The 12,915-nt window shown below is 43.1% G+C and overlaps 1 protein-coding gene across 4 annotated transcripts; it reads right to left on the minus strand.

Moving 5' to 3' along the window:
• Positions 1-1,384: 1,384 nt before the first annotated feature.
• TLCD5 (TLC domain containing 5) lies at positions 1,385-8,842 on the minus strand. Of its 4 annotated transcripts, XM_032638719.1 has the most exons (3): positions 6,480-6,793; positions 4,639-4,711; positions 1,385-4,281 (listed from the first exon to the last, which is right to left on the minus strand). In XM_032638719.1, exons 1-3 carry the CDS (start codon positions 6,742-6,744, stop codon positions 4,173-4,175), a joined length of 447 nt encoding a protein of 148 aa, XP_032494610.1. In that variant the 5' UTR covers positions 6,745-6,793; the 3' UTR covers positions 1,385-4,172. The 4 variants fall into 4 exon arrangements, with proteins under 4 accessions (XP_032494610.1, XP_032494608.1, XP_032494609.1 ...); XM_032638717.1 differs by lacking the exon at positions 6,480-6,793 and adding an exon at positions 8,773-8,842 and having other exon boundaries at positions 1,385-4,711; XM_032638718.1 differs by lacking the exon at positions 6,480-6,793 and adding an exon at positions 8,258-8,309 and having other exon boundaries at positions 1,385-4,711.
• Between the last annotated feature and the right edge of the window lie 4,073 nt (positions 8,843-12,915).

Raw genomic sequence — 12,915 nt, forward strand, 5'->3', positions numbered from 1 at the left:
GACACATTGCCACCTGCTGGTGTACCCTAGCATGATAATTCTATCTTGAAAACTCATAATTGCACATTTTCTATATGTAACTGGAAAGAGCTCCATCAATCTATAAAAAATGACCAAAATGCAAACCTTATCCCCAGACGTTTGTCTTTCTTAGACATACTAAATATCTTTTTGGCCCTATTCTAATAATTTTATAGTGTGGGTATCAAATTAATTGGACCCAATGACTCATCAAATCATGCATTTTAAAAATGAGTTCCCCTCTTCTCTTCAAGAATGCCTCACTGTACGAACTTCAGGAATAAAACAAACTGGGAAAGTTTCCTAATTCACCTTCTCTTCCTTGCATACAAAACCTCTTGGCAGGCTGCTTTCAAGATCTTTCCAAACTTAAACAGACCCAAAGTTCTAGCTGTGAGCAAAGAGGGCATTTGCTGTGGGAAAGCTTCAGAAGATGGTAAGCAAAGGATTTAATTAAGTCAGTGGTTATTCACTCCAGAGCTATTTTTTTTTAATGATGAAAATCTCTATATTCAGGCACAAAGCTCTAATGGTAAAAAATGTCCCTGAAAGCTTCTTTACAGCCGTTGATAGCTCTAGACTGTTTTAAGTCTGTGTATAGAATACCTTCAGAAGAGTCACACCAATTTAAGCAGAACACACGCCCCAGGGACATTAGTCCTTTACCTAGAAAAATGACATTGGTGACACCATCCACTGTGCATGCTCTTTGAGAACGTTTTCCAGTGGGGGGTAATTCTAAACTACAACCTCATGCTTTCATCCATTCTTTCAACCTGCATATTGAGCACCTACTATGTGTCTAACACTGTTCCAGGCATGGGAAGCAGAGTCCGAGGACAGCCGAAGGGCCTGTCTTTGTGGACCCAACTGGACATCATCATTCTGAAGGCAACTGCTCAAACAGGTGGCAAAAAAAGAAATTAAGTTCTTCCTCCTTCTTTTGGCAAACTGTTTTCTATATGTAGATTGTTGCCTCAAAAGGTAAGCAGTATTAGGAATGGTGGATGATAAGAGCAGCTACGAAGTATTTTACCGATAAGTATAAATATGGGTCAACGTTTCTGCAAGCCAAAAGCCCTTTTTTTTTTTTTTTTTTTTTTTTTTGCAGTACGCGGGCCCCTCACTGCTGTGGCCTCTCCTGTTGTGGAGCACAGGCTCCGGACGCGCAGGCTCAGCAGCCATGGCTCACGGGCCCAGCCGCTCCACGGCATGTGGGATCTTCCCAGACCGGGGCACGAACCCGTGTCCCCTGCATCGGCAGGCGGACTCTCAACCACTGCGCCACCAGGGAAGCCCGCCTTTTTTTTTTTTTTTTTTTTTAAGCTTCTGGCAGAACCAGAACAAAGACATAAAGCCAGACTCTGGGTTGATAAAAAGTTGTTTATTTTTATAAAATTTAGTACAAATCTCACTGAAATATAAATCTTTCTCGAGCAGTGTTAATGACTATTACATAGTAATCTAAATGCAAATGCGTACTTCACGTGTCCAACCACACCACATGTTAATTAGCCCTTCATGTGCCTCCTCGTGAACAGACTCAGCATCTTAACTGCTGAGCCACCTTCATTTCACATTTTTCTCTCAGCGAGTTTCCTTCAGAGTTTTCAGCTACAACAGCAAGAAAAGCTGAAACGAGGGATTCTCCTTCCCTTATCACTAGATAGGTTTCTCGAAATTCAAGAAACCTAAGTACATTCCCCTAAAAGAGCAAGGTCTGCAATCCCTTCACTTCTGAGGTGGAAGGAGAAAAGAATGGTACCAGATTAAGTCTATTCATTTGTCTGGTATGGGACAGCTTGCACTGTGCCAAAACTCAAGAGACGGCTTTTTCCTTTTCTTTTTTTTTTTTTTTTCTTTTGTGCCAAGCCACTCTTTTTTTTTTTTTTTTCTAACCAGGCTTTTGCTAAAATCAGCATTCCCCAGCATCCTACTTGGACCACAATTTTGTTGGAAAGAAGCTAACCAGCATTTCAGGGATACTGATAATAGAAAAAAAGAGATGGAGATGCTACTGTCAGATTATTCTCATGTCCAGCAAATCTCCTTAACCAGAAGACAGTCATTTTAAAAGACCCACGGTTAACATGCCTTTAAAGCCGCTTTCCCAGAGCAATGATGACCTCATGCAGTTCCAACCACTTGGTCATACCTAGACAATGACGTCCATCTTCAAGACCACTCATTAGGCTAGGATTACCATCGAATGGGCTGATACTTCCTACTCACATCCAGCCTTGACTTCAACATCCCCATACCCTCGCTCATCAGCTGAGCTACTCGCTCACCACTGGTCTCAACAAGGCAATCAAATGAATAAATAAACAACAAACAAACAAATAAATAAAACTTCCCTTTTTTCCCATAAAAGCCCTACGTTAAAGACCTGCATTAATAAAACACCACCTAATGTCTCTGTGAAATTCACAACGGGGTATTTCCTTAATTGACAATGGGGTTTAAACTGAAGCAGAGTAAACAAGTGACCTGCCCAAATGATCTGGCAGGTGAGTAGCCAATCTAGTTCAAAGGAACGAAGAATTCTCGATTCCTAAGCCCTTCCTCTACACTTACATTCTTGCTTTTCCTAGCTGAGAGACTACTGATTAAGAAATATTTTTTCCTTCCAACACGGACCTTGTCATAACATATTATCCAGAGAGAGTGGCACCTTTTCCAGAGAAAAAGTAGTAACAGGATGAACAGGTAATGCATCTGAAATGGAGAAAAGAAAACAGCCTCATCACCCTGAGGCCAGGACGTTTGGTCTTTGGTTCCGGTTTGCAGTATGTATAGCAGAGCTGAAACCTGAACTGGCATCTCAAGCCCAGTGGAATCCACATGGTAAATCCCTGTGGAATTCAGTCACAGCCTCTCATGCCTAGGAGATTAATGCGCAAAAGCCCTGAGAACTGGCAGAGTTTTCCTGGTAGGGCAGAACCCGTACAACAGGGCCCGGTAAATCTGCCCACACCTCATTCATCTCTCATCCAAAGCTCTAGCTCTATGGTTTTTGTGCAGAAAAGAGTTAATATAGTAGGCCTGGAAAGGGCTGTTTGCAAGGTTGGCCCTTGGCTGACATCTGAAGACTTCGATTTCATTGGGAAGGTTCCCACATGAACTGATGAGACTGGCTCACTGGCTCTAAACTGTTTCTGCAAACAATGTGGTTCACAGTGAAAACCTCCTTTCCTTCTGGGAGTCAGGAAAAGACTGCCTACATGACCAGCCCCCCATTAAAACCTTGGGTACTTAGTCTCTAACAAGCTTCCTTCTAGACATTTCACACATATTGTGAATAAATCGTTGCTAGGGGAATTAAGCACATCCTGCATGATCCCACTGGGAGAGGGCTCTGGAAGCTTGGGCCTGGTTTCCCCTGTACTCTGCTCCAGGTGCCTTTTCCCTTGGCTGATCTTCTGTTGTATCCTGTTGCTGTAATAAAGCAAAGCTCTAAGTACAACTGTGTGCTGAGTCCTGTGAGTCCTCTTAGTGGAGCACCAAGCCTGAGGGTGATCTTGGGACCCCCAAGTACAGGGAGTCCTTTATGGTATATACCAAGTATACGGTATAGGGAGGCTCAGTAAGTAGCCCCCCCCATCACGGTTTCACCCACATCCTTCTCTCATCCTTCTGTCCCCCCATTCAATTTCCTGATCCAATGCTCAGAATGCCAAAGGCATGTATCTTCCTGAAAGTTCCTCACTTTATAGTAAATGAGGTGCATTTCTTTAAGCTGCTACACAGAAAGTAGGAATAAGTATTTGTTGAAGGAGTCACTTCTCAAAGGAATAAGGAAGAAACAGCACTAATGCTTTTTGAGTTCCTTTCTAGGCTGTCTGATCACCAAGCCTCCCAGAGACAAAGGAGCCAGGGTCACCACAACTTAAAAGGAATGCAGCATGCTCACCTCACAGTTCTGACTTACAGCTACTGCTGGTAGTCTCACTTTCTACAACTGCACAGCGGCAGAAGTTAGTGTTTTAATACTGGGATGTGTTCCGCTCCAAGACTGACCAAACAGATGGATAAATTTAGCCCTTTTTAGAAACCTAAGCTCGTCCTAAGCAGGATTCTGTAACAGCCATATCTCCAACCTGGTTCCCGTGGCTGACTTAACCCAATCCATCGTCTGGAGCAAGCCTTGGCTAGTGCGTCTTGAGATGTCCATTGTGTTTTACCTGCTGCTCCTCACTCCGCCTGCTTCTCCAGGTGTGGTACTTCTTGCTGCTTTTCCTCCATGCAAAACGCCAGATGCTAACCATGAAACACCAAGACACAGCATACATCGCAACTCCCCCGACCTTCACAAACCACTTGGGCTTGGGTGAGACCATTTCACAGAAGAGGAGGTGAGCTCCTACACCAATCCTCACTCCAGTGAACAGAGCTGCAAAGAGGAAATCCACCACGTCTCCAGTGAAACTATGGTAATGGCCTGTTTCACGAAGAAACCAGCGCATCTGTAGCAAGGGATTGGTAATCTCGCTTCCAAAGAGGACTGCATTGACCTCTGTGCCTGACTCTCCAAGCACCAGGGCCATGATGATGCCCAAGATACTCAGTGTGTGGTGAGCCAGCATCAGGGCCCCCTCAGACTGGAAGTAGATACACCAGCCCAAGTCGAAGATGAAGTAGCCCAAGGTGAAACACAGAACGTGCACTTGGAGAGGTGTATTGGGTGAGCCTGAAATAAACCAAGACAGAAGCAAATTGAGTGGCTGGGAATCGTGCTACCTCACGCAGAGATCCTGGGTTGCTCTTTCTCAAGCTTTTCTGAATCACTGAAAACAACTGCAGGCACGTGCTTTTTAAAGGCAACCAAAAAAAAAAAACCAAAACACTAAAATCTAAAACTTTGGTCTTTATCAAACCAATGTTACAGGGCCCAGGAAATGCTGTTCTGATGCACCAGATCTCAATGAGTGATTTACGCACCAGCAATTATCTCAGCGTCCTCTCTGTGTAGCAGCATAAAATCCAGTTTCTTTGTTCTTTCAATTAAAATCCTACACACTCTCTTTCTTTTCTTTTTTTTTAACCAGCTAAAGCTCTGTTTCTAGACTCTTTTAGTTATTCTCTCCCACTAGCAGCAGATGCTAACTATTATATATAGAATGGACAAACAACAAGGTCCTACTGTATAGCACGGGGAACTATATTCAATATCCTGTAATAAACCATAATGGAAAAGTTATTCTGTCCCAAATGTCAGATTAATTTCTTAGCTTAATGGGTTAGATTATTGGACATTGGTGGCCCTAACTCGTCTTGAAAGTGGACTCTGGAGAGAACCCCAAAAGTTAGTATGTTCCCATGTCCAAGAACATAGGGTGCAAGGACCTGACATGTTTTGAATCCATTAAGAGCCTTCATATAAAATATAAAGCTTAAGAGTTGCTTCCTATCAGTTTGACAGTTTGGGGGAAATTTCAGAAGCTCAATATGGGAATCTAAAGAAATTATAAAAAGAAAGAATCTAAGGAATTAAAAAAAATCATATTCTAGGGAACTTATGGACTGAATTATGTCCCTCCAAAATTCGTATGTTGAAGCCCTAAACTCCAGTACCTCAAAATGTGACTATATTTGGAAATAGGGCCTTTGAAGAGGTAATTAAGTTAAAATAGGGATGTTAGGGTAGTGTTCTTATAAAACAAGGACATTAGGACTAGGATGTAGATAGGCACAAAGGAAAGACCATGTGAAGACACAGCAAGAAGGCAGCTCTGCACGCAAAGGAGCAAAGCCTCGGAAGAAATCAAACCCGCCAACACCTTGATCTTGGACTTCTAGCCTCCAGAATTGTGAGAAAATCAATCTCTGTTGTTTAAGCTACCCAGTCTGTAGTATTTTATTATAACAGCCCCAGCAAACTAATTCAAGGGGATATAGGTTTTGTATTCTAAGGGAGTAACACTTGTATCAGTACATCTAGCAGCTTAAAAATTAATATAGCTGCCCCCAAATAATGAGGCATTGGTTAAATAAAAGATAGTAAATGCATACAACACAATATTATATAACAACTGAAAAGGATAAGGAAGATCTATATATATAGACATGGAAAGATGATGTCCTTTGAATATACAATCAAGTAAAGATTGCAGGTTACCAAAAAGTATGTTTAATGCAGTGCATTAGTGTCTGTTTGGGGCTGGTGGTAGATGTTGATATTAGCTTTATTATTTATACATTTTGGTCGATTAAATTGTAAAAAGCAATCAAGATTTTTTTAAAAAATAGAGAGTTATGAAAAGCAGAAACAATAGGTGACACATACAAATCAGCATTAACAATGAAGATGAATGGAGACTCCCAAAGCACATTATAATAGTAATTATTCTTCAATATTCTTCAGTATTATACAAATTCTGTGGAAAAGTCCCATCCTTCGAAGACTACCCCCAAATCATAAATTCCTAAGGGAAAATTCTCTAATGTCTCCCACCTACCTGGGTGGGTAAAAGGCCAAGGGCCATCAATGAAGCCAATATAAGCTGAGAGACCTATCGAGAGGACTCCGTGGGTGAACGTAACCAGCCGGCAGCTCCACTCATAGCTTCGGTGATTATTCAGGCGACAGAAAGAAATGTAGAGCGAGAGCCAGCCCCCCAGGCTGCACAGCGCCTGCAGACACAGAGCTAAGGCCATCCTACGATGAAAAGACCAAAACCAGAAAAACAAAGGATGCACCCTAAGAAAACAGCATTGGGTCATTTTGTGTATACGTCTTCATTTCTACTCTAAGACAGTACAAAAATATTGCCTTCCCGGAAACACTTTTTCCTTATCTACAGAGCCAAGAATCTTCTACTGAAGCGTGGCTGTATTTCTGATTGCGTGTTCCTTAGAGATAACTGGTCAAAACCGTAAACCGAAAAGCAGGAACTGCATTCTGAGTTAGCAGATAGTCTAATATGGTATATGTTGTTATGATGAGTAAATGTCAATAACCTCCCAGTGATGACTGACCTTGGACTACAATACACAAGTAATTTAATATGTGTATTAGATAATGTGTTCATATTTCAAAAATCTCAATAAGAAGCCCTCACGGAAAAACACCTCCACCACTTGTGGTCTCTGCTAGAAGTCATATGACACATGGCAGTTTAATGTGGTTTTAAGCTGATACTAAACTCAACTGAAGTCTGGGTTTGGATCATGGGTTTATCAGTCAAAATCAAAACTTGAGGTAAACCTAAAGACAGAACTAAACAAAGACCTAAATAGTTTGGAAGGGAAAAAAAATAAACTCCTAGTTCTATTCAGTTCTGAAATCCAACTCAAAGATTGACCAAGGGGGAAGCAGCATTTTGAGGTACAAGTGGGGAGTTTTTGTTAAGATATAAAAATATCTTTAAGACAATTATTTAGTTAAAAATGAAACAACGTCAGAAAGCCACTGACTGAAATTTTTTACCGGTGATAAATATTTCAGGACAAGAATGAGTGTAATGGAGTCAATATAGTCAGATAGGACTAAAATCTGAAAATAGCCAAGATGTCCTTATTAATATTCATTAGCTCCTCTGTTGAAAGTACAAATAAAGAAATAAAAAACATTTCACATATCTGTCTCATCTCAGCAGGAATTTTCTGCATGGCTACACTTATTGCTTAACCCTATTCTGACACGCGAAATAGTATCTGTGGGCCAACACACTTCAATACACAAGCCACTCCCAAGAATGCTATCCAGAGAGGGCTTTATGAAGGTCAAGTGCTGTACAGCTTTCATCTGAAATCAGATTAGAAAACAGCAGTTGTCAGTCATTGACCTGAGTTCCAGTTCTGTCTCTGCCCCTAAATAGCCATAAGAGTGTGAACAATCACTTTCACCTCCTGAGCCTCAGTTTAAAAAAAAAAAGAGAGAGAGAGAGAGAGAGAGAAGAAAGGAAAGAAAAAAGGATTGAAAAGAACTCTATGATCCGGCCCAGTTCTGACAAGGAGTTCTGAGATAATTTCGTAAAACATCCAGGCCAATTTTCAGAGCAAGGGCCAGAGGTACAAAGGACCCAGAGTGAAAAGAACTGTCCTCTCCCACTTCCTTTTAAAGGCCAGGGTCACCGGCCAGTAAAGCGGATCAGCTCATTTAGATATAACGATTAGTATTTTTAGAGTCCTCTTCCCTGAATCCTAATTCCCTGGCAGAACAGAGGACACGGTAGCCCATTTACAAACAAATAAAAGAATAGACATTTATAAATGGCAGATACAACTCTGTGACCTTGGGAAAGTCACTCCATCTCCGCGTTTCGGCTTTTCACTCTTGGGTGAAAGAATGACAGGGTATTTAGATGGCCGATGGCCGTTCCAGCTCAGAATTCCAAGGCTCCTGTCTTTGCTCCTCCCGGTCCAGGGCCAGATTCGGGAGGAGGAGCGCTGGGCGGGCCCACCTGGCTCTGGGCCTCGGAGCAGGCGTGGCCGGAGCGAGCAGCAACCTCGGCGCCTGGCAGGCACCGCGAGCGCATCTCCCCCGGACGCGCCTAACTACCCTGTGGTCACGCCCACCTACCCTGTGGTCACGCCCGGCTTGGGCACACCTGAGCCGGACCACTATGCCAGCATCCCACCCGGCGCCCGCGCCGGCGCCCAAAGGCAGAAGGAACTCCCCTCCCCTCAGAGGCCAGGCCAGGCCATCTGCCCGCTTCCTTCCCCCGCAGCGGACCGCGCAGGCCGGGCCATCCACGTCCGGAGCCCATCCCGGCCGCGGGAGCCGGGCGGTCCCCGCCGCGCAGTTACCTGGCCGAGCGCCCCGGGAAGCCTCGGGAATCCCGGCCCCGGGGCTCAGGGCCCGGATCCCGGGAGCAGGAAGCAGCGGAAAGATGGAGAGAGGACGAGGCTCTGACGGCTGTAGAGGAGGAGCCGGTGGTCTGGGGGCACCTGCTGGCTGGGAGGACGGAGCGCACAGCCAGAGCTGGACGAGAGACTGTTCAGAAAGCGGGCGGGAGGGTCCTCCTTCTTCGCGCAGGCCTGAGGGGGCGGGGCGGTGGTGGTGAGGGGGTGATGATGACCTAGTGGTGACGTGAGACCTGCAGGCTGTTGCCCTTGCTTCTGTGTTTGTTTGTTGTCTGTTTGTTAGAATAAATATCCATCCCCTCCCCCCACGATGGGACAGCCCATCCCATAACCAGTTGTAGAGCACCTACTGAGTGCTTGCACCCCTGCTAGGCACTGTGTGAGATGAAAGACATAGTCCCTGCCCTCACACCTGAGTCTAAGTTGTGAAACAAGCACACAAATAACTAATTTCCAGGGAAGCGCTCAGGCCTGAAAATTAGAGTTACATATTCCTTCTCATGTCAACCCTGTCACCAACTTGGCAGTAGAGTATAAGGCTTGAGGGTAAACCTGGCTCTGTTACTGACTGTGTATCTTTGGACAAGTTACTTTTCTGTGCCTCCATTTTCTCATTCATAGAATGGGGATAATAATAATAGCTGTCTCATAAAGTTATTGCAAGAATTCTACACATGGTACATGTGAAAAGTGCTTACAGCAATGGCTGGTGCATGGAAGTCGTTATATGAATGTTAACTATTGTTGTTGTTACCTCACTTTGGGTTAACCCTCTCTCCTCTCTGGATCTGTTTTAATACCAGGGAAAGTAAGTTTGAAGAGATAACCAAACATAAGTGTGGAGATGCAAATGGGGTAAAGAGAGCATCTGAGTTGGTTGATCAGGACAGGCACAGGTAGGATGCTGAGGGGCCCAGACATTCTTAAGAAGAGAAGACCTTGAGCAGAATTGTGAGCATTTAGGCCATGTCTGGGAAATAATAAATAGTCTTGTTTGGGTCATTTGTCTTGCCAGCCCTTTAAGAGTAAGGATCACACTCTTTTCATTTTTGTTTCCCTAGTACCTGGTACAGAGGCAGGTGCAATAAATGTTTGCTGGTTGAATGAATGGGCAATGAGCCTGGAAATGTATACTGGAAGCATATTGAAGCTCCTAAACCTTAATGACCATCTAGACCACTTGGGAAGTGTTTTCAAAATACCCTTTGTTCAGGCCGCACCTTGAAGGTTGTGCTTTAGTAAGCTTGGTGTGACGCCCAGGAATCTGTATCTTTTAAAATCTGCCCATAGATCTTCAGATGATTAGTCACATTTGGGGACCACTGATGTTAAAGGACCTTAAGTGACTGATGCCAGCCTAAGATGCCAGGCTGAGGCATCTTATTATGCAGATAATAGGAAACCTATGATGATATTGGGCAAAAGGAATAATTTTACCATGCTCTCCAAGTCCTTGCTACTGAAAGTCTGGTCCAGGGACCAGCAAAATCTACATCACCTGAGAATTTGTTAAAAACACAAAATCTCAGACCCTAACCCCGGATCTACTGAATCAGAATCTGCATTTTGACAAAGTCCCCAATGATCTGTGTGAATATTCACGCCGTGGTTCTCAACCTTGACAGAACGATAGAACCACTTGAGAAGCTGTTTAAAATCCCAATTCCCTGGGCCACATCCCAGACAAAGTAAATCAGAATCTGTGTGAGTGTCAATTTTTTTTTTCAAGTTTCCCAGGTAATTCCCTTGGGCAACCAAAGTTGAGAATCACTGCCATATAGAGACTCAACGAAAATCAGTATAAGACTAGTTGGAGAAGACAGCCTGTCACAAATGGGTTGGAAAAGACCAGATAAGAGATAGTAATAGCCTGCAGGAAGAAAACAAGGAAAGATCCATTTCACTAAATGAACATATAGTATGCACATCTCAACTTTTTCCCCATTTGTTTTTGTTGCAGTGTTGTTTTTTTCTTCTAGTATCTGAATCTGGAATTATCTTCTTGCTGCCACCATTTCCCAGGAAAGAACAGAGTACATATTAAAGGCTTCAGGAGTCTAAAGACTGAGGGGATAAGGGAAGGTGCTAGTTCTTCCAGTGGAGCCTTTATTGGGCCTTTATCCTGGGGTGACTGGGATTCCAGGTTCAAGCTCCATTACTTGGGATTAAATTTTATTAATTCACATATCTTTGGCACAATCCTTGTTCCACCAAATCATATGCTTGTCAACTGTGGTGTCCCCCAGGAAAGTTCTGGGCTGTTAGAGCAGAGGACAGGAAACTCTCCACCAATTTATTTGAATAACAATAATATCATAATAGTCAGGATAATAACAGATAACACTTATTAATGTATCAGGCATTGTTCCAAGCACTTTACATATATATATATAATATATATAATATATATTCATTCATTTAATTCTCACAACAACTCTACGAGATGGATACTGTTGTTATCCCCATTTTACAGGTGAGAAACTGAGGCACAGAGCACTTGAGGAAATTGCTCAAGGTGACATGATTAATAGGAGGCAGATTTGGGTATGAACCCAGGCAATATGGCACTGGAGGTCATGCTCTTAACCGTGAAGATAGTCTGCCTCCACTACAGATGGTACTATATTTTTCTGTATTCATAGCTCCTAACATCAGTGAAAGGCACTAGAAGTTGTTTAGAGGTTAAAAGAAAGCATTCAACTTTTAAAAACCTGAATTGCGTATTATGTACTAGTCGCAATGCTAGTCATGGGAATACAGAGAAGAAGACAGACTCAGCTACAAGGAGCTCCCCACAGTCTAGCACTAGAAGCAGGTGAGTCAGCAAAACCAGTCCATGAATGTAGCATGGGGATGCAGAGTGCACAGGGAGAAGAGGCACTGAACCGGCAACCTGGGGCCTCAGGACAGGATTCCCAATTTGAGTCTCCGACTCAACTCATTCTCCGAGTTGGACCAAAAGCCCTTAGTATTGGGCTCCCACAGCTGGGCCCACCAGTCTTGAGTCAACTAAAGATCGAAGTTTTGCGTGTTCAAAAAAGCAGCGGCAACAATTCTTTTTCCCTTTCCTTCCTCCTAAACAATGACTGGTTGTTGCCCTTTGATTCTCTTGTGCCTAATTAGATGCTGAAGAAGCTGACCAGGCTTCTGTTAAATTTGACTGGAATGATGAGTTTTACAGAATCTTGCAGACGTGAAATGTGAATTGGTACCCACCTTCAGGTTTGACTCTGTTCAGCAGCTGTCCAAGGCAATGGACAATGGAAGCTACGGGAGGCTGAGCAGTTAGACTGTAATTGTGTTTATTTCTTTCATGAAAACCATGGTCAAATAGACCCCCGTGAATACAGTCAACTGATCTTTGACAAAGGAGCAAAGGCAACACGATGGGACAAAGGTAGTGTCTTCAACAGATGGAGCTGGAACAACTGGACATCCACACGTGAAAAAATGAATCTTGACTCAGACCTTACACCATCACAAAAGTTAACTCAAAACGGATCACAGACCTAAATGTAAAACACAAAACTATAAAACTCCTAAAGATAACGAAGGAGGAAGCCTACATGATGCTGGGTGCGGTGATGCCTTTTTAGATACAACACCAAAGACAACCCATGAAAGAAAGAATTAGCAAGCTGGACTTCACTAAAATTAAAGACTTCTGTGAAAGACAATATCAAGAGGATGAGAAGTCACAGACTGGGAGAAAATATTTGCAAAAGACACATCTGATAATGGACTGTTACCCAAAATATACAAAGAACTGTTAAAACTCAACAGTGAAAAAAAACAAACAACTTGATTAAAAAATGGGCCAAAAATCTTAATAGACACCTCACAAAGAAGATACACAGATGGTAAATAAGCATGTGGAAAGTTGCTCCACATCATGTCATCAGGCAAATGCAAATTAAAACAAACAATGAGATACCATTATACACCTATTAGAATGACCAAAATCCTGAACACTGACAACAAAGGCTGGTGAGGATGTAGAGCAACAAGAATGCTGGTAATGTTACTGGTGGGAATGCAAAGTGGTACAGCCACTTTGGAAGACAGTTTGGTGGTTTCTTACAAAAC

This window comes from Phocoena sinus, chromosome 8, assembly GCF_008692025.1.
Source record: "Phocoena sinus isolate mPhoSin1 chromosome 8, mPhoSin1.pri, whole genome shotgun sequence".
Lineage (NCBI taxonomy): Eukaryota > Metazoa > Chordata > Mammalia > Artiodactyla > Phocoenidae > Phocoena > Phocoena sinus.